Source organism: Mobula birostris, chromosome 2 (assembly GCF_030028105.1).
Source record: "Mobula birostris isolate sMobBir1 chromosome 2, sMobBir1.hap1, whole genome shotgun sequence".
Classification (NCBI taxonomy): Eukaryota; Metazoa; Chordata; class Chondrichthyes; order Myliobatiformes; family Myliobatidae; genus Mobula; species Mobula birostris.
In genome coordinates this window covers 81,751,181-81,776,252 of record NC_092371.1, presented here as the reverse complement: position 1 = coordinate 81,776,252, position 25,072 = coordinate 81,751,181, and the positions used below count along the sequence as shown (strand labels likewise).

The 25,072-nt window shown below is 45.0% G+C and overlaps 1 protein-coding gene across 2 annotated transcripts in view; it reads right to left on the bottom strand.

Annotated features, from left to right (window-relative positions):
* rem1 (RAS (RAD and GEM)-like GTP-binding 1) overlaps positions 1 to 24,765 on the bottom strand; it is a 51,667-nt gene extending 26,902 nt beyond the window's left edge. For both annotated transcript variants that reach the window (XM_072243961.1, XM_072243953.1), the window contains exons 1-2: positions 24,472 to 24,765; positions 5,118 to 5,485 (exon numbers count right to left, since the gene is read on the bottom strand). In XM_072243961.1, coding sequence (XP_072100062.1) covers positions 5,118 to 5,475 — 358 coding nt within the window. In that variant the 5' untranslated portion in view covers positions 5,476 to 5,485; positions 24,472 to 24,765. The remainder of the gene's footprint in view (positions 1 to 5,117; positions 5,486 to 24,471) is intronic.
* Positions 24,766 to 25,072: the final 307 nt, after the last annotated feature.

The following is a 25,072-nucleotide window of genomic DNA, read 5'->3' as shown; positions in this document are numbered from 1 at the left end:
ATGTACACTCAACATCGTTTCCCAGGGTTGAAATATCTAATATGAGCAGGCATGCATTTAATGTGAGAGGAAGGAAGACTTTTTTTTTTTAAAAACACAGAGTGTGTTTCGTGTCTGGAATGTATTGCCAGAGGTGGCAGCAAAATTGATAAAGGCATTTAGCAGGACCTTAGGTAGGCACATGACTGGAGGGACATGGACACTGTGTAGGCAGAAGAGATTAGTTTAGTAGATAATTAAGTACTAGCTGAATTGGTTTGGCACATTGTGGGCCAAAGGGCATAGCCCTGAGCTATACTGCTCAATATTATTGTTGTTGAACTTCCACCCTCTAAGTCAATTTAGAACAGGGGTTCCCAACCTTGTTTGTGCCATGGACCTCGACCATTAACTGAGGGGTCTGTGTACCCCAGGTTGGGAACACATGTTTTAGAGTCTTAGACAAATCACAAGAACAGCCCCTTCAGCTCATCGCATCTGCACTGACTCACCAAGCACCGAGTTACACTAATCCTATGTAACACACTGTAAGGTTTCACTGCTAATGTAATGGCTTCTCTGTAATGTTTCACTGCTGAGGTAATGGTTTCTCTGTAGCAGCGATGTTTGGGTTATGACTAGAGATAATGGGGCATATTAGCCAATGAGTGGGATGTTCTTTCTTGCGTGTCTGGGAGCCGGGGATTCGCCGGGGAGAGATGAGGAGAGAAGACGCGAATGGAGAGAGTTGGTAGACCGCCGGACGGAGTGGACTTGGAGTGAGGGTCCGAAGGTCAGCAACGATCGGAGGAGGTCGATGGTGGACGAACAGCCTTATCAGTGAGCTCCAACATTGCACATTAGACTGTTTCATGAGAATGGGTCCTTTCCTTTTTTTGTTTTCTTTACTAACCATATAGTCAAATTAAGAATTATAAAGCTCAATTATTTAATTGCATACTGTGTACTGCTTGTTATTTCGTGGTACTGATTTGTAACAGGGGACACATCTTGCAGCATCCACCCAAACAAGATTTCTTAAGTTTGGCCGGGCCGGAGGCTATCATCCCCTATATTAAGCCGCTAGCCGAAGTGAGAGTTACACCTATACTAATCCCATTTTTGATATTGCCCACGTTCCTATCAACATCCCCGAGGTTTTATCACCCACTTACATATCGGGAGAAGTTTTCTGTGGGCAATTAACCTGACAACTCGCACATTTGTTTAGAAGTAGTGAACACAAAGTGCTGGAGAAAATCAGCAGACCAGGCAACAGCTACAGAAAAGTGTAAACAGTCGATGTTTCGGGCCAAGACCTTTTTTTTTTGGAATGTCGTTTGGATTAATTTTGTCAGGGTGACGATGTGGGGAATTTATTGATCTCAGTCGGTGCACAACATGCTTGCTGTTGTCAAGGTGAGTACAAATGTCAGCAAGTCATGTTGTGGCTCTGAATATTTAGGTTAGCCACATTTGCAATACTCAGAGACTGTCCAAATGTCATTTGTAAATTTTGTAATAGTGCAGTCTACCACTTCCTCCGGCAGCTTGTTCCAAGTATCTACCACCCTCCGGATGAAAAGGTTATCCCTCAGGTCCACTATAAATCTTTCTCCTCATATGCCCTCTAGTTTTAGGCTCCCCAACCCTGGGGAAAAGACTGATCATCTACCTTAATCATGCCCCTCATTATTTAGTAAACCTCTACAAGGTCACCCCTCAGCTGCCTATGCCGCAAGGAGGAAAAGTACCAGCCTATCCAGTCTGTCCCCATAACACAACCCCTCCACTCCCAGCTACGTCCTTGTGAATTTTCTCTGCATTCTTTTCAGCTTAATGACATTCTCATGGTCCACTGCCTTCTCTAATCAGATTTCTTCTTCCACCTCTTCCACCTATCCCCTCCTAACTCTTTACTTCATACCCACTTCCCCACCTACCCAACCAACTTTCCCCTCACCAGGCTTCACTTACCTGCCAATTTGTACTCCTTCTCTCCCCCCACCTTCTTATTATGGCCCCCTTCCTTTACAGTCCTGATGAAGGGCCTCAGCCCAAAATGTCGGCTGTTTATTTCTCTCCATTTATGCTGCCTAACCTGCTGAGTTCCTTCAGCATTGTGCGAGATTGTGTGAGTGTGTGCGAGAGTGTGCAAGTGTGCGAATGTGTGATGCTCCAGATTTCCAGCAACTGCAGAGCCTCTTGTATTTGACATCCTTCCTACAGCCAAGTGAGCGGAACTGCACACCAGTACTCCAAATGTGGTCTCACCAACATCTTGCGCACCTTGTCTATTCACCACACACCAAGACACCAGTCTTGAGCATCACACACACAAATCCGTAGGTCAGGCAGCTTCTATGGAAGTGAATAGACAGTCGGCGTTTTGGGCCAAGATTCTTCTTGGCATAGCACTCCTGCAGCCGGGAGGGAGACTAGTGGGGAGGACCGATTGGACCTCCCTTCAGTGATACAGGGAGTAGAAAGTGGAGATTCCTAACTCTTGCGTTCAGTTCTTATATGGTTACCAGGGCAATGACAGTCACGTGTACGTTCTACTTCTGCAGATCAGTCTGACCATGGGACTATGGTAAGATGTTTATTCTAGACGTATAAACTCTGCAGATCGGTCTGACCATGGGACTATGGTAAGATGTTTATTCTAGACGTATAAACCTTTGGGGATTAGATGGAACAGGGTTAGCTATGCTATGATTCACCTCCTACAGCAGACAACTTGGCCTGTACAGTGGGTCAATGTATTTAAAGCCTGCTCCCAGGAACGTTGAAGGTTCAGTTCTTCAGTCCTGCACCTTGTACAGCCATATCAGCATAATGTATTTATAGAAATGATGCCTACATAGCTCCAACTTCTCTAGCTGCCCCTATTTCTGTCTGGCTAGCCATTTCCTCCTGTGTCCTGTTGCCATTCTCTGCACTCCTCGAGTGAGATTACAAACTTTCTTTTTTAAAAATGTGGCCAAAATTTCCATCATAGAAACAGATAAGGGTCTATGGTTTTGATCCACACAGCTTTCCCCTCCTCTACTCCTTTTGAACAGGCCTCTAACCCTTTCCCTTTTGCCCACCTGGAAATGACCTGTGTCGTGCTTTGGGCCCCTTGTCTCAATGGTGCTAAAGTCTAGCCACTCACAGAGTAATTAATTAGGGGTCCCCTCTCACCCCTTCTCCTCCCTCTAGTTCCCCCCTTCTCCCTTTTCTTCCATGGTCCACTCTCCTCTTCTATCAGATTCCTTCTTCTTCAACACTTTACCCCTTCCACCTATCACCTCCCAGCTTCTTACTTCATCCCCACCCAATTTCCCCATCACCTGCCAGCCTGTACTCCCCAACTCCCCCCACCTTCTTATTCTAGCTTCTTCCTCAGTCCTGAAATGCTGACTGATTATTCATTACTATAGATGCTGCCTGGGCTGCTGAGTTCCTCCAGCATTTTGTGTGTGTTGCCATGGAAGCTATTTCCCTTGGTTGGGCAATCAGAATAAGGGAAGAAAACTTTAAATTTGAAATAGACTTCTCAGATGTTCAGATTGTAAGGTACATCTTCAAATGGACGAATGCATGAGTTTTAGGGTGGTGGGGGAGGGGGAAGAGGTGGAGGTTTGAAGGAGATGTGAGGGCCAAGTTTTTTTTGTTATATATAAATGCAGAGAGTGGTTGATGCCAAGAATGGGTTACCAGGGATAGTAGTGGAAACAAACAGTTTGGTGGAGTTTAAGGTGTTTTTTGATGTGAGGTGAGGGCCTCTGTCAGTCAGAGTTGACCATGGATACTGTGTCCTAGCTGTCTAGATACGCAAACCCGGGCAGTACAACATGGAGAGCAATCTGTTGCCAAGGTAGCAGGCTCCCCCTCTCCACGCATCTGATAACCCAAAGGAACGGCAGAGACCGATATACAGTTTTGTACCAGCAGCATCACAGGAGTTGCCAGTCAGCACTGAACTCTATGTAGGACTGCCTTAGGGACTCCAGTACCATATTTTCTCTCAGGGTTTACTTTCGAACCCTTCCCCATGAGTGGGTTTAGCCACAAGGCAGCAGAGATTTGAGATTCGAGTTTTCCTTCTCCTAGATGAGCTGCCAACCACAGCTGACGAGCCCCATCTGCCTGAAGCAACTGGTTTTAAGGCACCAGTAGCCTGCCTTTGCCACTTCTCCTGTCAATAGATACATTTCCAGCGGGCTTAGTAGCTAAGCCACACGTGAAGGCCAGGGGCTGGACTTGGTTGTCAGAGGCTATTTGAGTCACACACCATTGGGAGCATTTAATAGGTAGTGGAAGCTTGTCCCCATTACCAACCCCAGCTATAACAACCTTCTTAGATAAACACATGAATATCAAGGGAGTGGAGGGATATGGATGATGCACAGGAGGAGGACACTGAGTATAAATTGGCATGGAGATTGGCAAAACATTGTGGGTCAAATGACCTGTCCAGTGACGTACTGTTACCTTCTGCAGTATGTGGGAGACTGGATGTTGGAAACCAAGGGAAAACATGGAAACGACTTTGTTGAGGTAGAACATAGAAGTTAGAATATAAAACATTACAGCACAGTACAGGTTCTTCAACCCACGATGTTGTATGGACCTTTTAACCCACTCCAAGATCAATCTAAGCCTTTCCTCCCACAGAGCCCTCCGCTTATCTATCATCCACATAACTATCTAAGAGTTTTGTACCTTCCCCTTATATATCTGCCTCTACCACCACCCACAGCAGTGCATTCCACACACCCATCACTGTGTCAAAAACCCACCTCAAGCATCTCCACTAGACCTTCCTCCATGTCCTCTGGTATTCACCATTGCCTGGGAAAAGGTGCTGGATGTCCATTCTAGCTATGCCTCTTATCGTCTTGTACACCTCTATCAAGTTGCCTCTCATCCTCCTTTGCTCCAAAGAGAAAAGCCCTAGCTCGCTCAACCTCCCCTCATAAGAAATGCTTTCTAATCCAGGCAGCATCGTGGCAAATCTCCTCAGCACCCTAAGTATGGAACATTAGTGGGAGACTAAGTCAGTGCAGTGAAGCCATGATCGAGTGGAAAATTGATTGTACAAGTTAGAGGGGCTGAACAGCCTCCTCCTTTCCCAGGTTTCCCAATCTTGCCTCCTGTGTTCTCGCCGTGAGCATCCTGAATCCCAGCAAAGACGTTGACCAGACTGGTCTTGCCCACTCCAGAGTCGCCAAGGAGGAGCACCCGGAAGGTGCCATAGCCAGAGTCCTCGCTGGATACGTCGGAATCTGCCGAGTCGGACGACCAGCCGCTCCGCTCTCTCTCCGACGGCTGGCATGAGACCGAGTAACCGAGCTGAGGTCTGTGAGGCCGGTCCGAGCAGGCAGCCAGCTCCCTCTCTGTGGTCAGGCTGCGGACAGAGCAGGCGTGCTGGTGAGACGAGGGCACAGGGGAACTGGCACGCCTTTGAAGCACAGTGTGGCCGGTGCTTCTCTGTGTGTTGAGAGTCATCTCGGCGCGGCTGGGAGAGGGAAAGTGAGAGATGAAGAACATTAGAGCAAGGCAAACTCCACAACAACTTGGTATTTTACTCTTAAAATGATTTTATTTTCTGGAATCAGGTTTAATATCAACAGTATGTCACAAAATGTGTTGTTTTGCAGTAGCAGTACAGTGAAATACATACAAACAAACCATAAATTACAGTAAGGAATATACACAGTGCCTATAAAAAGAATTCACCCCCTTGGAAATTTTCATGTTTTATTGTTTTACATCATTGAATCACAATGGATTTAATTTGGGTTTTTTGATACTGATCTACAGAAAAAGACTTGTGTCAAAGTGAAAACAGATCTGCACAAAGTGATCTAAATGAACTACAAACATAAAACACAAAATAATTGATTACATAAATATTCACCCCCTTTAATATGACACAACAAATTGCCAGTGGTGCAGCCAATTGGTTTTAGGAGTTACATGATTAGTTAAATGGAGATCACCTGTGTGCAGTCATAGTGTTTCAATTGATTGTAGTAAAAGTCCAACTGCTGGCGAGTCAGTATCCTGCCAAAAACTACACCATGAAGACAAAATAACATTCCAAGCAACTCTGTGAAAAGGTTATTGAAAAGCACAAGTCAGGGGATGGATACAAGAAAATTTCTTAGTCAATGACTATCCCTTGGAGTACTGTCAAGAAATGGAAAGAATATGGCACAGCTGTAAGTAGAACCACAGAACATTACAGCACAGAAACAGGCCTTTTGGCCCTTCTTGGCTGTGCCAAACCATTTTTCTGCCTAGTCCCACTGACCTGCACCTGGACCATATCCCTCCATACACCTCTCATCCATGTACCTGTCCAAGTTTCTCTTAAATGCTAAAAGTGAGCCTGCATTTACCACTTCATCTGGCAGCTCATTCCACACTCCCACCACTCTCTGTGTGAAGAAGCCCCCCCCCACAATGTTCCCTTTAAACTTTTCCCCCTTCACCCTTAACCCATGTCCTCTGGTTTTTTTCTCCCCTTGCCTCAGTGGAAAAAGCCTGCTTGCATTCACTCTATCTATACCCATCATAATTTTTATATGCCTCTATCAAATCTCCCCTCATTCTTCTACGCTCCAGGGAATAAAATCCTAACCTATTCAACCTTTCTCTGTAACTCAGTTTCTTAAGTCCCAGCAACATCCTTGTAACCTTCTCTGCACTCTTTCAACCTTATTAATATCCTTCCTGTAATTTGGTGACTAAAACTGAACACAATACTCCAGATTCGGCCTCACCAATGCCTTATGCAACCTTACCATAACATTCCAACTCTTATACTCAATACTTCGATTTATAAAGGCCAATTTACCAAAAGCTCTCCTTATGACCCTATCTACCTGTGACGGTACTTTTAGGGAATTTTGTATCTGTATTCCCAGATCCCTCTGTCCTACTGCACTCCTCAGCGTACTACCATTTACCTTGTATGTTCTACCTTGGTTTGTCCTTCCAAAGTGCAATACCTCACACTTGTCTGTATTAAACTCCATCTGCCATTTTTCAGCCCATTTGAGCAGGCCATCCTCAAAAACCAAGTGACCATGAGAGAGGCCACCAAAAGACCTATGACAATTCTTGAGGAGTTACAAACTCCTGGCTGAGATGAGAGAGACTGTGCATACAACAACTGTCCCCCGGGTGCTTCACCAGTCACAACTCTATGGGAGAGTGGCAAAGAGAAAGCCACTGTTGAAAAAGACTCATATGAAATCTCGACTAGAGTTTGCCAGAAGGCATGTGGGAGACTCTGAAATCAGCTGAAAGAAGATTCCATGGTCTGACGAAACCAAATTTAAGCTTTTAGACCTTCAGACTAAATGCTATGTTTAGACTAAACCAGACACTGCACATCATAAAAAAAAACACACCATCCCTACTGTGAAGCACAGTGGTGGCTGCATCATGCTGTGGGGATGCTTCACTGCAGAAGGCCCTGGAAGGCTTATGAAGGTAGATGGTAAAATGAATGCAACAAAATACAAGGAAATTCTGGAGGAAAACCTGATGCAGTTTGCAAGAAAACTGCAACTTGGGGGAAGATTTGTTTTCCAGCAAGACAATGACTCAAGCATAAAGCCAAAGCTGCACAGGAATGGCTTAAAAACAACAAAGTTAGTGTTCTGAAGTGGCCAAGTCAGAGTCTAGACCTCAATCCAATTGAGAATTTGTGGCTGGACTTGAAAAAGGCCGTTCTCTCACGATCCCCTTGCAATCTGACAGAGCTTAAGTAGTTTTGTAAAGGAGAATGGGGAAAAATTGCAGTGTCCAGTTGTGCAAAGCTGACAGAGACCTATCCACTCAGACTCAAGGTTAATTGTTGCCAAAGCTACTTCTACTAAATACTGACCTGAAGGGGATGAATACTTATGCAATCAGTTGTTTTGTGTTTTATATTTGTAATTAATTTAGATCACTTTGTAGAGATCTGATTTCACCTTGACACAAAAGAGTCTTTTCCTGTTGATCAGTCTCAAAAAAGCCCAAATTAAATCCACTATGATTCAATGTTGTAAAACAATAAAACATGAAAATTACCATGGCCGGGGGGGGGCTGAATGCTTTTTAAAGGCACTGTATATGTATGTATATATTAAATAACTAATGCAAATAGAGAGCAAAATTGGAGGTAGTGTGCACAAATTTATTGTCTGTTCACAAATCTGATAGCAGAGTGGATTTATATTATATTATAATATTTATTATTAAGATTTAAGACTAGCTTCATCACATGTGCATCACACCATACAGTGAAATGCGTCGTTTGACTCAACAACCAACACAGTCCGAGGATTGTGCTTGGGGCAGCCTGCAAGTGCCGCCAGGCTTCCGCTATCAACAAAGCACGCACACAACCTAAAAACTCTAACCCATGTATCTTTGAATTGTGGGAGGAAACTGGAGCACCCGGAGGAAACCCGTGTGGACACAGGGAGAACGTACAAACTCCTTACAGACAGTGGTGGGAAATGAACCCTTACCATGACCGCTTGTGTTGTAAAGTACGCCAACTGTTATACTACTGTGCATCGTATATGTAATATATATACATTAATATATTATATTTATATTTATTTATTGTATCACTTATTTATAAAAAATTACTTACAATTTGTATAATTGTTAAAGTATCTCTGGTATTTTAAAGGCGTAGAGTTCTACAGTACAGAAACAAGCCCTTCGGCCCAACTTGTTCATGCCGACCAAGGTGCTTACCCGAGCTCATCCTATTTGACTGTGCTTAATCCCTCTGAACCTTTCCTATCCTTGCACGTGTCCTGCAGCAAAGCTGCCTATCCAACCTCTCCCTGTAACTCAAGGCAACATCTGGTGAGTCTCCTCTGCACCCTCCCCAGCACTGCCACTTCCCCAAGGAGACTGAGAGGGTATACACGCATCGCTGAAAATTAATACCCCTAGAGATACAACACACACTCCTCCACACACAGACCAACTAACGATCCCCAGATAGAGCATAGGACAGTACAGCACAGGAACAGGTTCCTCAGCCTACGATGCCTGTGCCGAATATAATAATCCGAATAAGAACTTTATTTATCGAGCCCTTTTCACACTGACAACGTAGTTCAAAGTTCTTTACAATGTGATAACAGTGCTAACATGAAAATAAGCTAAAAAAATTAAAAATGAAATAAAAGGCAAAAAGATGTTAGTCTGCATCCCTTGTAGTTTGAGGTATTGAACTCCTCAGTTTAATATAATGTCAAACTAAACTAAATGCTTTCTGCCTGCACATCCGATCAAGATCCACTTACAAACAATGCTACCTCGGGTGACATCTTCCAGATGGTCCATAAAACTATTTACTTCATGTCTTCTTTGTATTTTAAATGTGTTTCTGGTTCTTTCAGAGCCTGTGATCTATAGTTTGTAGATCAATTGAGCAATCTGGCTCTTTGCTGTCTCTGAGAAGATTCCAGAAGGCAAGCGGCCTTGAGGTCAAGAATGTTAGAAATGGGGTGCGAGCCCAGATCAATTCCATTCTTCGCCGATCAAAGCATCGAGGAAGATTGAAACATCAAAATGAGTGTGGAAGGCGAGCAAGTGTTCAGCACCGTCTACTAGCCTCTTGCTCGTTGCTACTGGAGAGTGTGTCAGCGTGTGATGGTCTCTTGCTCACTTCTCCTGAGGGAAGACCACTGAGTTACAGTGATCTCTTTCTCTCTTCCTCAGTGCTGGCGGAGGATAATAGCAAAGGTCTGGGTTTGCGATTCATGGATTAGAATGTAGTTCACTTGGACTTTTTTTTGCATACGGGGTGTTGGGGGGGGGTTGATGCTTTTCTTTGGATGGCTTCCATGTTTTCTTTGTTTCGTGGCTATCTGGCGAAGATGAATCTCAGAGTTTTATACTGCATAGGTACTTTGATAATAAATGTACCTTGAACATGTTCCATAATCCTCGATTCCTGCATATTCATGATTCTATGGAAAAGCCCCTGAAATGCCTCTATCACATCTGCTTTCAACAGTGCACCTGGGGACCTGTTCCAGATGCCCACCACTCACTGTGTAAAAATTCTTTCCCTACACATCTCCTGTGTCTTTAGCTGTCTGCAGATCTGAACATCTTGTACAGTTGCAACATTTTACTGACTGTATTGCTTGTCTTTAAATGGAAACACGGTTTCACAAGTTAGTGGCCTGCAAGCATAATAAATCCCACCATTGTACTAACTCAGTTAACCGAGTAGCCGAACCACAAAACTGCCAGCATGTCTTGAATACAAGCATCTGGATCACGGCTGTTCTTCAGGGGAAGAAGCATGCTGTCGTTTACCAGGACACCCCCTTGTCACACAGCACACAGGGGTTCTGAAACATCCTTGGAAACTGCCCAGTACACACTTGATTTAGTACTTCCTTATGGACTCCAGTTCAGAACGCTATTTGCTTGAGTTTATTGTTAGCATGATTCATTTTTTTTTCTCTCTGTACATTGGGTGCTTGACGATCTTTTCTTTTAACTGGTTCTTTTGAGTCTCTTTGTTTCACGGTTGCCTGTAAGGAGACGAATCCCAAGGTTGTACTGCGTGTACATAGTTGGATAATAAATGTAGTTTGAACTTCAAGGATTCAAGTCAATATCACCTTCCCAAGGACAATCAAGGAGCTGTCTTGTCAATGAACCATGATGAGCAAAAATATCCCATCTCCCTCCCAAAGAAATTGACAGGGAGGGAGAAAAATCATCAGGTGAGAGTCACAAGCTACACTGTAATGGTCTTATCGATTAACCACAGTAATCCATGGCTTGCAATTAACAACAGATGTGAGATAGAACATAGAACAGAGAATAGTACAGCACAGTACAGGCCCTTCGGCCCACAATGTTGTGCCAACCCTCAAACCTTGCCTCCCATATAAGCCCCCACCTTAAATTCCTCCATATACCTGTCCAGTAGTCTGTTAAATTTCACTAGTGTATCTGCCTCCACCACTGACTCAGGCAGTGTATTCCACGCACCAACCACACTCTGAGTAAAAAACCTTCCTCTAATATCCCCCTTGAACTTCCCACTCCTTACCTCAAAGCCATGTCCTCTTGTATTGAGCAGTGGTGCCCTCGGGAAGAGGTGCTGGCTATCCACTCTATCTATTCCTCTTAATATCTTGTACACCTGTATCATACATAGTACATACAATACTATACACGTTACCATCTACCACCTTCATCCTCCTTCTCTCCAAAGAGTAAAGCCCTAGCTCCCTTAATCTCTGATCATAATGCATACTCTTTAAACCAGGCAGCATCCTGGTAAATCTCCTCTGTACCCTTTCCAATGCTTCCACATCCTTCCTATAGTGAGGCGACCAGAACTGGACACAGTACTCCAAGTGTGGCCTAACCAGAGTTTTACAGAGCTGCATCATTACATCGTGACTCTTAAACTCTATCCCTCGACTTATGAAAGCTAACACCCCATAAGCTTTAACTATCCTATCTACCTGTGAGGCAACTTCCAGGGATCTGTGGACATGTACCCCCAGTTCCCTCTGCTCCTCCACACTACCAAGCATCCTGCCATTTACTTTGTACTCTGCCTTGGAGTTTGTCCTTCCAAAGTGTACCACCTCACACTTCTCCGGTGAATGATGAGGAAGACACTACTGGTGAAGAGAGAAAGCATGGATTCGTTGGGCTGAAAGGCTTGTATCCATGCTGAATTCCTCTATAACTTTAAGGGCTTTGGCCAAAGTCATTGGGCTTTCTCAAGCTACCTCTAGCCATCACAGATCACATATTTATTTGTTGTGCATCTTCTCATATGACATGGGTGTTCATGGTCTTCCCTCTATCCAAGACCATGATTGTTCTTGGCAAATTTTTCTACAGAAGTGATTTGCCATTGCCTTCTTCTGGGCAGTGTCTTTACAAGACGGGTGACCCCAGCCATTATCAATACTCTTCAGATTGTTTGCCTGGCGTCAGTGGTTGCATAACCAGGACTTGTGATATACACCAGCTGCTCATATGACCAACCACCACCTGGTCCCATGGCTTCACGTGACCCTGATCAGGGGCTAAGCAGGTGCCACACCTTGTCCGAGGGTGACCTGCAGGCTAGTGGAGGGAAGGAGAGCCCTACACCTCCTTTGGTAGAGACGCGTCTCCACCCCGCCGCCCTGATCACATATTAGAGATGTAAAAAGGCACAGGTGCTCTGATTGTTAAACATGCAGTCTGTCCTGCTATAGGGCCACTACCACTGTACCAGTCTCTAAAGGAGGGGTCCCAACCTAGGGGCCACGGACCCCTCAGTTAATGGCAGGAGTCCAAGGCATAAAGAAAGGTGGGCAACCTCTGCTCTGAAGTCAGCAGAATATTTGACCAAAAACACAAGGAGGAATATTAACCTTCCATCATAGCAGGAAAGTTGCAAAATTCAAATTAAATTATCGAAGTACATACAGTGCTATAGACGTTACCATTTACCACCTTGAGATTCATTTCCTTGCAGGCATTTACAGGAAAATAAGGATATACAATACAATTTATGAAAACCTATAACATAAGCAAAGACTTGGCAAACAACCAATGTGCAAAAGACAAACTGTGCAGATAAAGAAAATTACACTGAGAACATGAGTTGTAGAGTCCTAGAAAGTGAGTTCAGAGGTTGTGGAATCAGTTCAGTGTTGAGGTGAGTGAAGTTATCCATGCTGGTTCAGGAGTCTGATGGTTGTAGGGTAATAACTGTTCTTGAACATGGTGTGGGACTTAAGGTTTCTGTAACCTTAGCGAGAAAAGAGCTTGGCCTGGATGCTGGGGTCTTCGATGATGGATGCTGCTTTCCAGTGACATCCCTCCTTTAATTGCTAGATGGAAGGGAGGTCTTTATGCGTGGGCTGTGTTCTCCTCTTTCATTAGCCACTTCCGTCACACAACATCAGTCAACTCCAGCTATTGCATCATTTCCCTGTGTTAAAAGGTAATTCAATACATTAAGCACCTTGCACTGCACTATTTTGGTGCCATTCTGAAATTGCTTTGCCTTATTCTACCTCAATGCCTGTGTATAATGATTTGTATGAACTGATTTGTATGAACAGCATGCAAGACAAGCTTTTCACTGTACCTTGGTACATGTGATAGTTTGAGAAACCCTCTCAAGTGCTGGTGGCCCGTCAACGTTCGATTCATGGCCTGCCTTTTCCAGCAGATCTGGGGATGGCATGGTAGTGTAGTGGTTAGCATAACGCTTTTACAGCACCAGAGACCCAGGTTCAATTCCTGCCACTACCTGTAAGGAGTTCGTACGCTCTCCCCATGACCGCGTGGGTTTCCTCTGCGTGCTCTGGTTTCCTCCCACATTCCAGGCTAGTGGGTTAATTGGTCACATGGGTGTAATTGGGCAATGAGAATGTGTTGGGACTGAACAGCCTGTTACTGTGCTGAATCTCTAAACAAATAAAATAGCACATTACATTTCACTTTCACTGCACATGCCTCAGTTGAGTGTCGTCAAGCAAAGTTTGGAGCTGGTGCTTTGGGCAGGGAGTGAGAGCATTTAAAGAGAGCATCTTAGAGGAGCAAGGAGATAGAGAGGGATAGAGAGAGGGAGCTTTTGAGGTCAGGGATCAAGTAATAAAAATGAAGCAATAGTGGTCAAGGCAGATATAACGGCAACATTTAAGAGACACTTGGGTAGGTACATGGAAGGGACAGGCTTAGAGAGTAATGTGTTGAGCAGTGGCAGGAACAAAGCTGTGGTCAGCATGGACCAATTGGGCTGGATTGTCCATTACCCTGTTGTGTTGATCTATGAACCCAATACGATACACAAGAGACCACAATTGGGTGGATGCCTCAAGAAGGCAGCATCCATCATTAAGGACCCCTATCGCCCAGGATATGCCCTGTTCACATTGTTACTATCAGGAACAAGGTACAGATACACACACACACACACACTTACTGTAATTCAGGTTTTGGACATTGAACCCATGAACACTACCTCACTACTTTTTTTGCGCTATTTATTTAATTTTACTATTATATATCTCTCACATACTTACTGTAATTTATAATTTTTTTATGCATTGCAATGCACAGCTGCTGCAAAGCCAACTAATGTCACGACATAAACTGGTGATATCAAACCTGTTTCTGATTCTGAGGAGAGCGGCCACAGATAGAAGGATAGTAATGCAGCGTCTGAAAGTATGGGTGTGAATTTTTAAATTTAAGGTTTCCTGGACTAGGAGCCAAAGCGAATTGGCCAGCTGATTACTCTGGCCAACTTTATAGTTATGCTCTCGCAGTCCAAATAAAATAATCCAGTTCATTCCTTATTCCTGTCATCACAATAAGACACTGAATTCTTTCCCCTGGCCTTCATTTTCTCACCAGGGATTGCTGTTTGCATTCCGCCTACATCACGGAAACCAACCTGCTTTCCATGGACTCCCTCAGTAAAGCTGCCAGCATAATCAGATACACCACGCACCACGGACATTTCTCTCTTACTCCCTTTTCCATCAAGCAGAAGGTAAAAAAAAGCCGGGAACCACATACCTCCAGGCTCAAGGACAGTTTCTGCCCCACTGTTATATCATCATCATCGTGTGCCATGTCATGTGACGTGGGCGATCTCGGTATTTGGCCACGGTCGTTCTGGGCAACTTCTTCTACAGAAGTGGTTTGCCATTGCCGCCTCCTGGGCAGTGCCTTTACAAGACGGGTGACCCCAGCCGTTATCAATACTCTTCAGAGATTGTTTGCCTGGCGTCAGTGGTTGCATAACCAGGACTTGTGATATGCACCAGCTGCTCATATGACCATCCACCAGCTGCTCCCATGGCTTCACATGACCATGATCGGGGCTAAGCAGGTGCTACACTTTGCCCAAGGGTGACCTGCAGGCTAGTGGAGGGAAGGAGCACCTTACACCTCACTTGGTGGAGGCAAATGTGCACCCCACTTTTATTAGACTGTTAAATGGCTCCCGAGTACAATAAGGTGGACCTTTGACTTCACACTCTATTTCATTATGATCTTGCAAGCTTATTGTCTGCCTGCAATTCCTCTGTAACTGTTACATTTCTTCCCAGCATTCTGTTCTTGTTTCTGCTGTACTACCTCAATGCACTGTGTAATGAATTGATCTATAGGAACATGACACCAGACAACCTTTTCCCTATATCTCAGTACATGTGACAATCATAAACCAATTCCAATGGGATTTACTCTGACAACTCTCTTGACCACAGTACAACACTGACCACTCGAAAAATCTCCACCAATCACAGACTTCACGGCCTGACATTATCCCAAAAACTTTACACCCAGCTAATTATAATGAAGGAAATTAAACACAGCTACTCAACGCCTAAACGATTTGTTTTTATGTCACCAAAGACACTTGCAAATTTCTACAGGTGTACCGTGGAGAGGATTCTAGCTGACTGCATTACTGTCTATTATGTAGGGGCCACTGCCACAGGATCGAAAGAAACTGCAGAAAGTTGTGAACTCAGTCAGCTCCCTCATGGGCACTGGCCTCCGCAGTATCCAGGAGATCTTCAAGGAGCGATGTCTCAAAAAGGCGGCATCCATCATTAAGTACCCCCATCACCAGGACATGCCTCTCCTCATTGCTTCCAAAAGGGAGGAGGTACAGGAGCCTGAAGGCACACACTCAGTGATTCAGTAAAGGTTTCTTCCCCTCTGCCATCAGATTTCTGAATGGACAATGACCCATGAACACTAACATACTACTTATTTGACCTAGCTATTTAATATATATACTTACTGTAATTCACTTTTTATTATGTACTGCTGTCACATAATTACAAATTGCACAACATGTACCAGTGATATTAAACCTGATTCTGAATATTTGTGTGCGTGTCTTCAGACTCCTGAACCTTCTCCCTGATGCCATGGGTGACAAGAGGGCATGTCCTGGGTGGGGGGAGTCTTTAATGATGGATTCTGCCTTTTTGAGGCATCGCTGTGTAGACTAGTGCCCATGAAGGAGCTGGCTGAGTTTACAACATTCTGCAGCTTTTTCTCCTGCAGTGCAGTGGCCCCCCCATACCAGACAGTGATGCAGCCAGGTAGGATGCTCTCCACATCTATGGAAATTTGTGAGAGTCTTTAGCACCATGCTCTATCATCCCTTGAAAATTAATCAATAAGCTCCAAGACCTGGGCCTCGATATGTCTTCGTGAAACAGGATCCTCGACTTCCCCACTTGCAGACCCCAGCTAGTTCCGATGGGCAACAACACCTCCTTCACAATCTCCATCAGCATGGGTGCACCAAAGTCTACAAAAAGTGGTGGATGCAGCCCATCACAGGAATAGCCCTCCCCACACTGAGTACATTTACAAGGAGCACTATCACAGGAAAGCAGCATCAATCATCATGGATACCCACCATCTAGGCCATGCTCTCGTCTCGCTACGGTACTACCACTGGGTAGGAGATACAGGAGAGTGAGGTCCCACACCACCAGGTTCAGCAACAGCTATTAGTCTTCAGCCATCAGGCTCCTGGACCAGAGGAGATAACTTCACTCACTGCAACTCTGAACTGATTCAACAACCTACAGACTCACTTTCAAGGACTCCACAACTCAAGTTCTCAGTATTATTTATTTACTCATTATCAATATTTGTTCTTTTGTATTTGTACACTTTTGTCTCCCTTTGCACATTGGTTGTTTGTCTGTCTTTGTGTGGAGTTTTTCATTGATTCTTTTGTATTTCTGTGGTCTACTGTGAATCTCGGGGTGGTATATGGTGACGTATAATAAACTTACTTTGAACTTTGCTGACTTTCAGAGGTCAGGGCACACTGTAACACAGCCAATACTCTAGTACAGGTGTCCCCCGCTTTTCGAACGTTCGCTTTACGAAACCTCACTGTTACGAAAGACCTACATTAGAACATAGAACATAGAATAGTACAGCACAGTACAGGCCCTTCGGCCCACAATGTTGTGCCGACCCTCAAACCCTGCCTCCCATATAAGCCCCCACCTTAGATTCCTCCATATACCTGTCTAGTAGTCTCTTAAACTTCACTAGTGTATCTGCCTCCACCACTGACTCAGGCACACACCAACCACTCTCTGAGTAAAAAACCTTCCTCTAATATCCCCCTTGAACTTCCCACCCCTTACCTTAAAGCCATGTCCTCTTGTATTGAGCAGTGGTGCCCTGGGGAAGAGGCGCTGGCTATCCACTCTATCTATTCCTCTTATTATCTTGTACACCTCTATCATGTCTCCTCTCATCCTCCTTCTCTCCAAAGAGTAAAGCCCTAGCTCCCTTAATCTCTGATCATAATGCATACTTTCTAAACCAGGCAGCATCCTGGTAAATCTCCTCTGTACCCTTCCCAATGCTTCCACATCCTTCCTATAGTGAGGTGACCAGAACTGGACACAATACTCCAAGTGTGGCCTAACCAGAGTTTTATAGAGCTGCATCATTACATCGCGACTCTTAAACTCTATCCCTCGACTTATGAAAGCTAACACCCCATAAGCTTTCTTAACTACCCTATCCACCTGTGAGGCAACTTTCAGGGATCTGTGGACATGTACCCCCAGATCCCTCTGCTCCTCCACACTACCAAGTACCCTGCCATTTACTTTGTCCTCTGCCTTGGAGTTTGTCCTTCCAAAGTGTACCACCTCACACTTCTCCGGGTTGAACTCCATCTGCCACTTCTCAGCCCACTTCTGCATCCCCTGTTTTCGCTAACAGAAGGTGTTTTCACTGTTACGAAAAAAATCAGCGCATGATAAAAGGCAGTGCGCGCCCCAAGCAGCCACTCTCCCCCGGATTCGGAACGGCATTGCTTAAACACGTTGCATTGAGCAGCCGTTAGCAAGGTGAGTACTGAGGTATTGGAAAAGCCAGTAAGAGCTCATAAGGGTGTTACACTTAGTGTAAAACTAGACATAATTAAGCATTTTTCGTGGTGAACGAAGTAAGGACAACGTGAGTTTGGCTTGTGGAAGCTGACGAAGATGATGTTGAAGAGGTTTTAGCATCCCATGACCAAGAACTGACAGAGGAAGAGCTGATGCAATTGGAAGAGGAAAGAATAATAATCGAAACCAAATGCGGTAGTGAAATGAACGTGAAGCATCTGCATGAGATTTTCACTGCAATGGTAAAGTACGACTTTAATTTTGAAAGAGTACGTAGGTTTAGGGGATATTTGCAGGGTGGTTTGAGTGCTTACGAACAACTGTATGATAGAAAAATGCACGAGGCTCAGCAGTCAAGCAAGCCTTCCACATCAGCCACAGCAGACGACGAACCTCGACCTTCGACATCAAGGCGGGCAGTCATAGGAGAAGATGAGCCGCCTGCTCTAATGGAAACAGATGACACCCCAGTGTCCCACCACGCCAACACCCAGGCCGCGGACAGATACAGTACCGATTCGCGGAGAATGCAGTGGTAGCCGGGAGGCACACAGCACATCTTTAAGAAAAAAGCCAAAATAAACATGCTAATTAATTTGGTGCCGCCCGACACGTAATTGTCGGCCCAGATCAGAGAAGACGCAATCAGAAATCAGCACTGATCTGGGCCGACAATCACGCGCCGGGCAGCACCTAATTAATTAGCATGTTTATTTCAGCTTTTTTCTTAAAGATGTGCTGTGTGCCTACTGGCTATCGCTAGATCCCTGCGTGCTTTGTGGCAATGTATTGGTTGGCGGCCTGGAGGGTGGGGGCCACTGCACCACCCCAACCTGCAATGACTCAGTCTAACACACCATCATCAGTGTGCTCGGCGCTGTTTTCCCAATTCCGGTAAGTGATACTACACTGTACATACATTAATTTCTACTTTATATAGGCTGTGTATTTTTACGTGTTATTTGGTATGATTTGGCAGCTTCATAGCTTAAAGGTTACTGGAGAAAGTGTTTTTGCCAACAGCGCTTGCGTGAGATTTTCTGCCGAGAGCGCTTGCGTGAGATTTTCGCTTCAGAGAACAGTGCCAGCAATGATTGTGGAAAAGTATTTCTACTTTATATAGGCTGTGTATTTATCATATCATTCCTGTTTTTACTATATGTTACTGTTATTTTAGGTTTTATGTGCTATTTGGCATGATTTGGTAGGTTATTTTTGGGTCTGCGAACACTCACAAAATGTTCCCATATAAATAAATGGTAATTGCTTCTTCGCTTTACGACGTTTCGGCTTACGAACCGTTTCATAGGAACACTCTACCTTCGGATGGTGGGGGAAACCTGTATATCCTATACTTGTGAAAGACGCTTTTTTAATAAAAGACCATTCGCATTCAGAAAAGACTACTGTTTCTAAATACTGGCTCGCCAGTGGGTTAAAAAGAACACTTTTGGATATTATAACGTGCTTGTGCAGCATATCTTAAAGAGTAACTTTGTCAGTCACATGCACATCGAAACAGTGAAATACGTCATTTTGCGTCAACGACCAAGGCTGTCCAAGTATGTGCTGGGGCAGCCCGCAAGTGTTGCCAGGCTTCCAACACCAACGTAGCACACTCACAACCTACTAACTCTAACCTGGAGGTGTTTTTGGAGGAAACCAGAGCACTCGGAGGAAACCCACCCGTTCACGGGGAGAATGTACAAACTTCTTACATATAGTGGTAGGAATTGAACCCTGATCGGTGTTACAATCAGTTTTGTATTTCATTCAAGGGAGATGGGCTTTGCAGGCTGAGCCGGCATTCAAATGCCCATCCTTAGTTACCCTCCAGAAGGTGAGGGGAGAGCGGATAGGACGTTGCAGTTACAGAGAAAGTGCAGTGCAGGTGGACAAAACATCAAGGTCATTATAAAGAATGTGCAGTCCAGCGTCCATTTTGTGGAACTAGGGGACTGTTCAGTAGTTCAGTAGTACAGTCCTTGAGACGCTGGTGCACCCCACAATACTGTCAGAGATTTTGATCCTGTGATGGTGATGGAATGGTGATAGATTTCCAAGACAGGGTGGTGGGTGACTCAGGGGTCAAATTCCAGGGGTGGTGTTCCACGTGCTTTTACTGCCCTGCTCCTTGCACTTGGTAGAGGCGGTGGGTTTGCAAGCTGGTGCCTAAGAGGTCTCGGTAAGTTGGTGCAGTGCATCCTGTCGATCATCATCATTATGTGCCAGGTTGTATGACATCGCCATGATGCGCCATGTTATATGGCGTAGGCGATCATGGTCCTTCCATCACCATGATTGCTCTTGGAAAATTTTACAGAAGTGGTTTGCCATTCCCTTCTTCTGGGCAGTGTCTTTACAAGATGGGTGACCCCAGCCATTATCAATACTCTTCAGAGATTGTTTGCCTGGCATCGATGATCACACAACCAGGACTTGTGATAGGCACCAGCAGTTCATACGACCACCCACCACCTCCTCCCATGGCTTCATGTGACCCTGATCTGGGGCCTCAGCAGGTGCTACAAGGGTGACACGCAGGCTAGCAGGGGGAAGGAGTGCCTTACACGTCCTTTGGTAGAGACGCATCTCCACCCCGCCACCCAATGTACAGTGTGTGTGTGTCTATCGGGTGGACTGCTACTTCCTGTATCGTGTCAAGCTTCTTCAGAGATACTGAGGCTGATCTACTGAACAGTCTCTTAGTACACTATGACAGACTCTTCATTTCACCATCTACCCCGTTATGGCCTTGCACTTTTTGATTATCTGCACTGCACTTTCTGTGTAGCGGTAAAACTTTATTCTGCGTTTGGTTGTTTTCCCTTGTACTGCTTCAATGCACTGCTGTTTGGATGGTATGAGGACCTCATTTTCCACTGCACTTCAGTTCATATGACAATAATAAACCAGTTTAGTTTATCACCCAGGCAATATAGAACATAGAACTATAGAGTACAGGAACAGGCCTTTCGGCCTATAATGTTGTACTGAACTAATTAATATGTATATCTAATAAATACTAATTAATGACAGAACATTACAACACAGTACAGGCCCTTCAGCCCATGTTGTGCTGACCTGTTAATCTGCTCTCAGGTCAATCTGACCCTTCCCTCTTACACAACTCTCCATTTTTCTATCACCTATCTAAGAGTTTCTTAAATGCCCCTAACGTATCTAACTCTATCCACCATTCTGTGTGAAGAAAAAATTCTACCTCGGATAACCTCCCTGTACTTTTCTAAAATCACCTTAAAATTATGTTCCCAGCTATCTGCCATTTCCACCCTGGGAAAATGTGCCTGGCTGTCCACTCAATCTATGCCTCTTACCATTCTGTAGAGCATCTTCCAGACCCACCAGCTGGAAAGACATCAAGTTAACTCTCATCCTCCCTTGCTCCAAAGACGTTAAGCTGTAGCTCGCTCAATCTATCCGCATAAAATCCAGATGCTGCTCTTTAGTCCAGGCAGCAGGAAGGTCTACTGGACCCATTTTGTCAAAGGCAGTGCTGTTTCGTCCAGCCTCCCTGGGGTCAGATGCACTTATGTACACAGTGACAGAATCAGTAGAGTCACTGCTACAGGAGTCCAGAGGTCTGGTTTCAATCCTGATCTGTGCACTGTCTGTGTGGAGTTTTCACGCTCCCCATGTGACTGTGTGGGTTTCCTCCTGATGCTCCGGTTTCCTCCCACATCCCAAAAATGTGTGGGCTGGTTAAGATAAGTTGATCTTTGCCTTAAAGATAAGTTGATCTTTGCCTTGAAGATCATTATTTGTCACAAGTACATAAAAGCATACAATGAAATGATACATTTGCATCAACGTCCGACACAACCCGAATATCTGCTGAGGCAGCCCGCAAGTTTTGCCATGCTTCCAACACCAACACAGCACGCCCACAACTCACTAACCCTGACCTGTACATCTTTACCAACACAGCACGCCCACAACTCACTAACCCTGACCTGTACATCTTTACCAACACAGCATGCCCACAACTCACTAACCCTGACCTGTACATCTTTACCAACACAGCACGCCCACAACTCACTAACCCTGACCTGTACGTCTTTACCAACACAGCACGCCCACAACTCACTAACCCTGACCTGTACACCTTTACCAACACAGCACGCCCACAACTCACTAACCCTGACCTGTACGTCTTTACCAACACAGCACGCCCACAACTCACTAACCTTGACCTGGACATCTATACCAACACAGCACGACCACGGGGTGGGGGTGGAATTGAACCCCAATCTTACGAATGGCACTGTAAAGCGCTGCGCTTCACGGCTTTGCTACTGTGCTGCCTCAGTAGGTTAAGTATATAAATTACCTGAGTGTGTGTGTGAGGGCTAGATTTAGGGGGAATGTTGGGGGAGGTGGGAATAAGGAGACACAAGGGACAGCAGATGCTTGGACCTAGGGCATCAAACAGTCTGCTCGAGGAACTCAGTGGGTCTAGCAGCAACTATGGGGGGGGGGGGTGCACGAGAGGAGGGATTGTCAATGGGTCAATGGTCTCAGTCAAAGCCTCGCATCGGGGTAATAAAACTCAAGATTCAAGATTGTTTAATGTCATTCATCAGGACACATGAGTGTAAAGGAAATCAAAATGGCTGTTACTCTGGATCTGATGCAGCATTAAACACAATGAGTATATACATACAAGAAAAGCTTCTGTACATAAACTGATTGTATGCACATAAACTGATGTTAGGCACAGGAGTGTGACAGGAAATAATAAAGTAGTGGTGTTTGGGGGTGTGGAGAGGTGGGTTAGTGAGTAGGGGTGTTGATCAGCCTTACTGCTTGGGGAAAATAACTGTTTTTGAGTCTGGTGGTCTCGGTGTGAATGCTGGCATAGCCTCTTCACTGATGGGAGTGGGGCAAACAGTCCATGAGCCAGGTGGGTGGGATCCTCTGTGATATTGCTGGGCTCTTTGTGGCATCTTTCTGTATATACTGTATGTTTTTGGATAGAATTAGTATAGATACTTGAGGGCCAGGGTGAATTTGATGGGCTGAAGGGCTTATTTTTGTAGTGTGTGAATCTATGACGCATTGACAATGTTCCATTTAAATTAAGAATTAAAGAGAGCTTGTCTTATCAGTTATCACATGACTGAACTATTAAATTAAAAATACCAAATAATACTTGGCAACAAGCTTTTAATAATTCATTCTCCTCTAACAAGTGTGATATTACCAAAGCCAGCTAGGAGGACCTCACACAGACAAATGTACCATGCTGACGGGTTGCATCGCTGTCTGACACGGAGGGGTCACTGTTGAGGATCAGGGAAAGCTGCAGAAAGTTGTGAACTCAGACAGCTCCAACGTGGGCACTCAGGCCCTCGCCAGCTTCAAGGACACCTTCATAGGCGATGCCTCAAGAAGATGGCATGCATCACTAATGATGCCGGTCACCCAGGGCAAGCCATCTTCTCATTGCTACCATCCAGGAGGAGATACAGGAGCCTGAAGACACATGATTCAGGAACAGCTTCTTCCCCTCTGCCATCAGATTTCGGAATGGACATTGAACCCATGGACATTACCTCAATACTTTTTCTTCTCTTTTTGCACTGTATATATTTACATATTGTAAACATAGGAGATTCTGCAGATGCAGCGCAACACATACAAAACGCTGGAGGAACTGAGCGGGTCAGACAGCATATATGGAAATAAAGAAACAGTCATTTCAATTACTTATTGAAATCTATAGATTTTTAAAATTATGTATTGCATTGTAATGCTGCCACAAAACAACAAATTTCACGACATATGCCAATGATATTAAACATGTTTCTGATTCCAAAAGCAGCTGCTCTGAATCGATTATCTGGTGACTTGGTCCCATTCCCCACATATTAAGCAGAGCGAAGACGTGTGAAGTTCTCACACGTCAAGTACCTGCCAAAGATGGGAAGATTGGGTTCGGACTCTGGCACTTAACGATCAGAAGGATTCGCCTCAATAGTTTTTTTAGAAAATTTTGACCATGTTTGAAGAGCTTTACGGGGAGTCAGCCTCCACCCCTCCCCCTCCTCCCCCGCCCTCCGGCCAGCCTCCCTCCTCACCTTGAAGTCTAAGCCTTTGGGCTTCTGTATGAGTGGGTGGGAATATTTTCCATGAACCCTCCCCCTTGTAAAACCTTTCAGAACTTCTGGCAGCATTTTATGGAAAATAAAAACTTAGTTTTCTTCGTATAAAAAAATCTCACTTTTGAAACCAAACTTTCCTACATGACCAGCAAACGTGCCGAGGTGATTTGACAAATGTGCAATAACTTAAAACGTTATTTTGATCCCAGAAGCACAAACCACCCGCCTCCCTCCTAATGTTAACCAGTACCAGACTGTTGCTTCGGGATGGAAAAAGTGACTCAATCGGCCAAAACTTTGGAGAGCAGCATTTTCTGACCAGTCCTAACCAGAGGCAATTTCTCCACGCACCGCGGCGATTAAATGTTTAACGATATTTACGGTTTGGAAGGAGTGGTTAAACTCTTTCTACTCACTGGCCGGAATAATCCTCTTGCTTCAAAGTTTCTGTAGGAGTTTTGTTCCGCCGTTTGTTTTACGGAACGCCTCGAAACATCCCTGTTCCTTGATTTCACACACGACCCCAGCTGCTTTCCTTTATACTCCTACTGAAGTCCATGACATCAGGGTTGACTGAACGTCAGTGGCCGGCACGTGTGTTTGTTGTAAACCGCCCATCCGTCCCCCAAACCCCCCTCGAGAGAACAAGGGTTACCCCAGTTCGGGAGGTGTCCTGTTCGGCAGCACAGAGACCAGCAGATGTCAGTTGGTAAAACAAATGGTGCAGATCCCTCTGGGGGTGGAGCCGCACGTTCAGAGATGGACGGGGAGGTGTAAATGAGATGGGGCCAAATACATTTGCATTTTTATAGCGCCTTTCACGAGCTCGGGGCGTCCCAAAGAGCTTTGCGGCCAGTTACATCCCTTAGGAGAGTGCCCATTCTTGCAAGGTTGGAAACACAGGAAGAGAATTGGGCACGTCTCCAAAGAACCCTGCTACAGGAAAGCATCATCCATCAGGGACCCCCACCACCCAGGACATGCTCTCTTCTCATTGCTACCATCAGGAAGAAGACA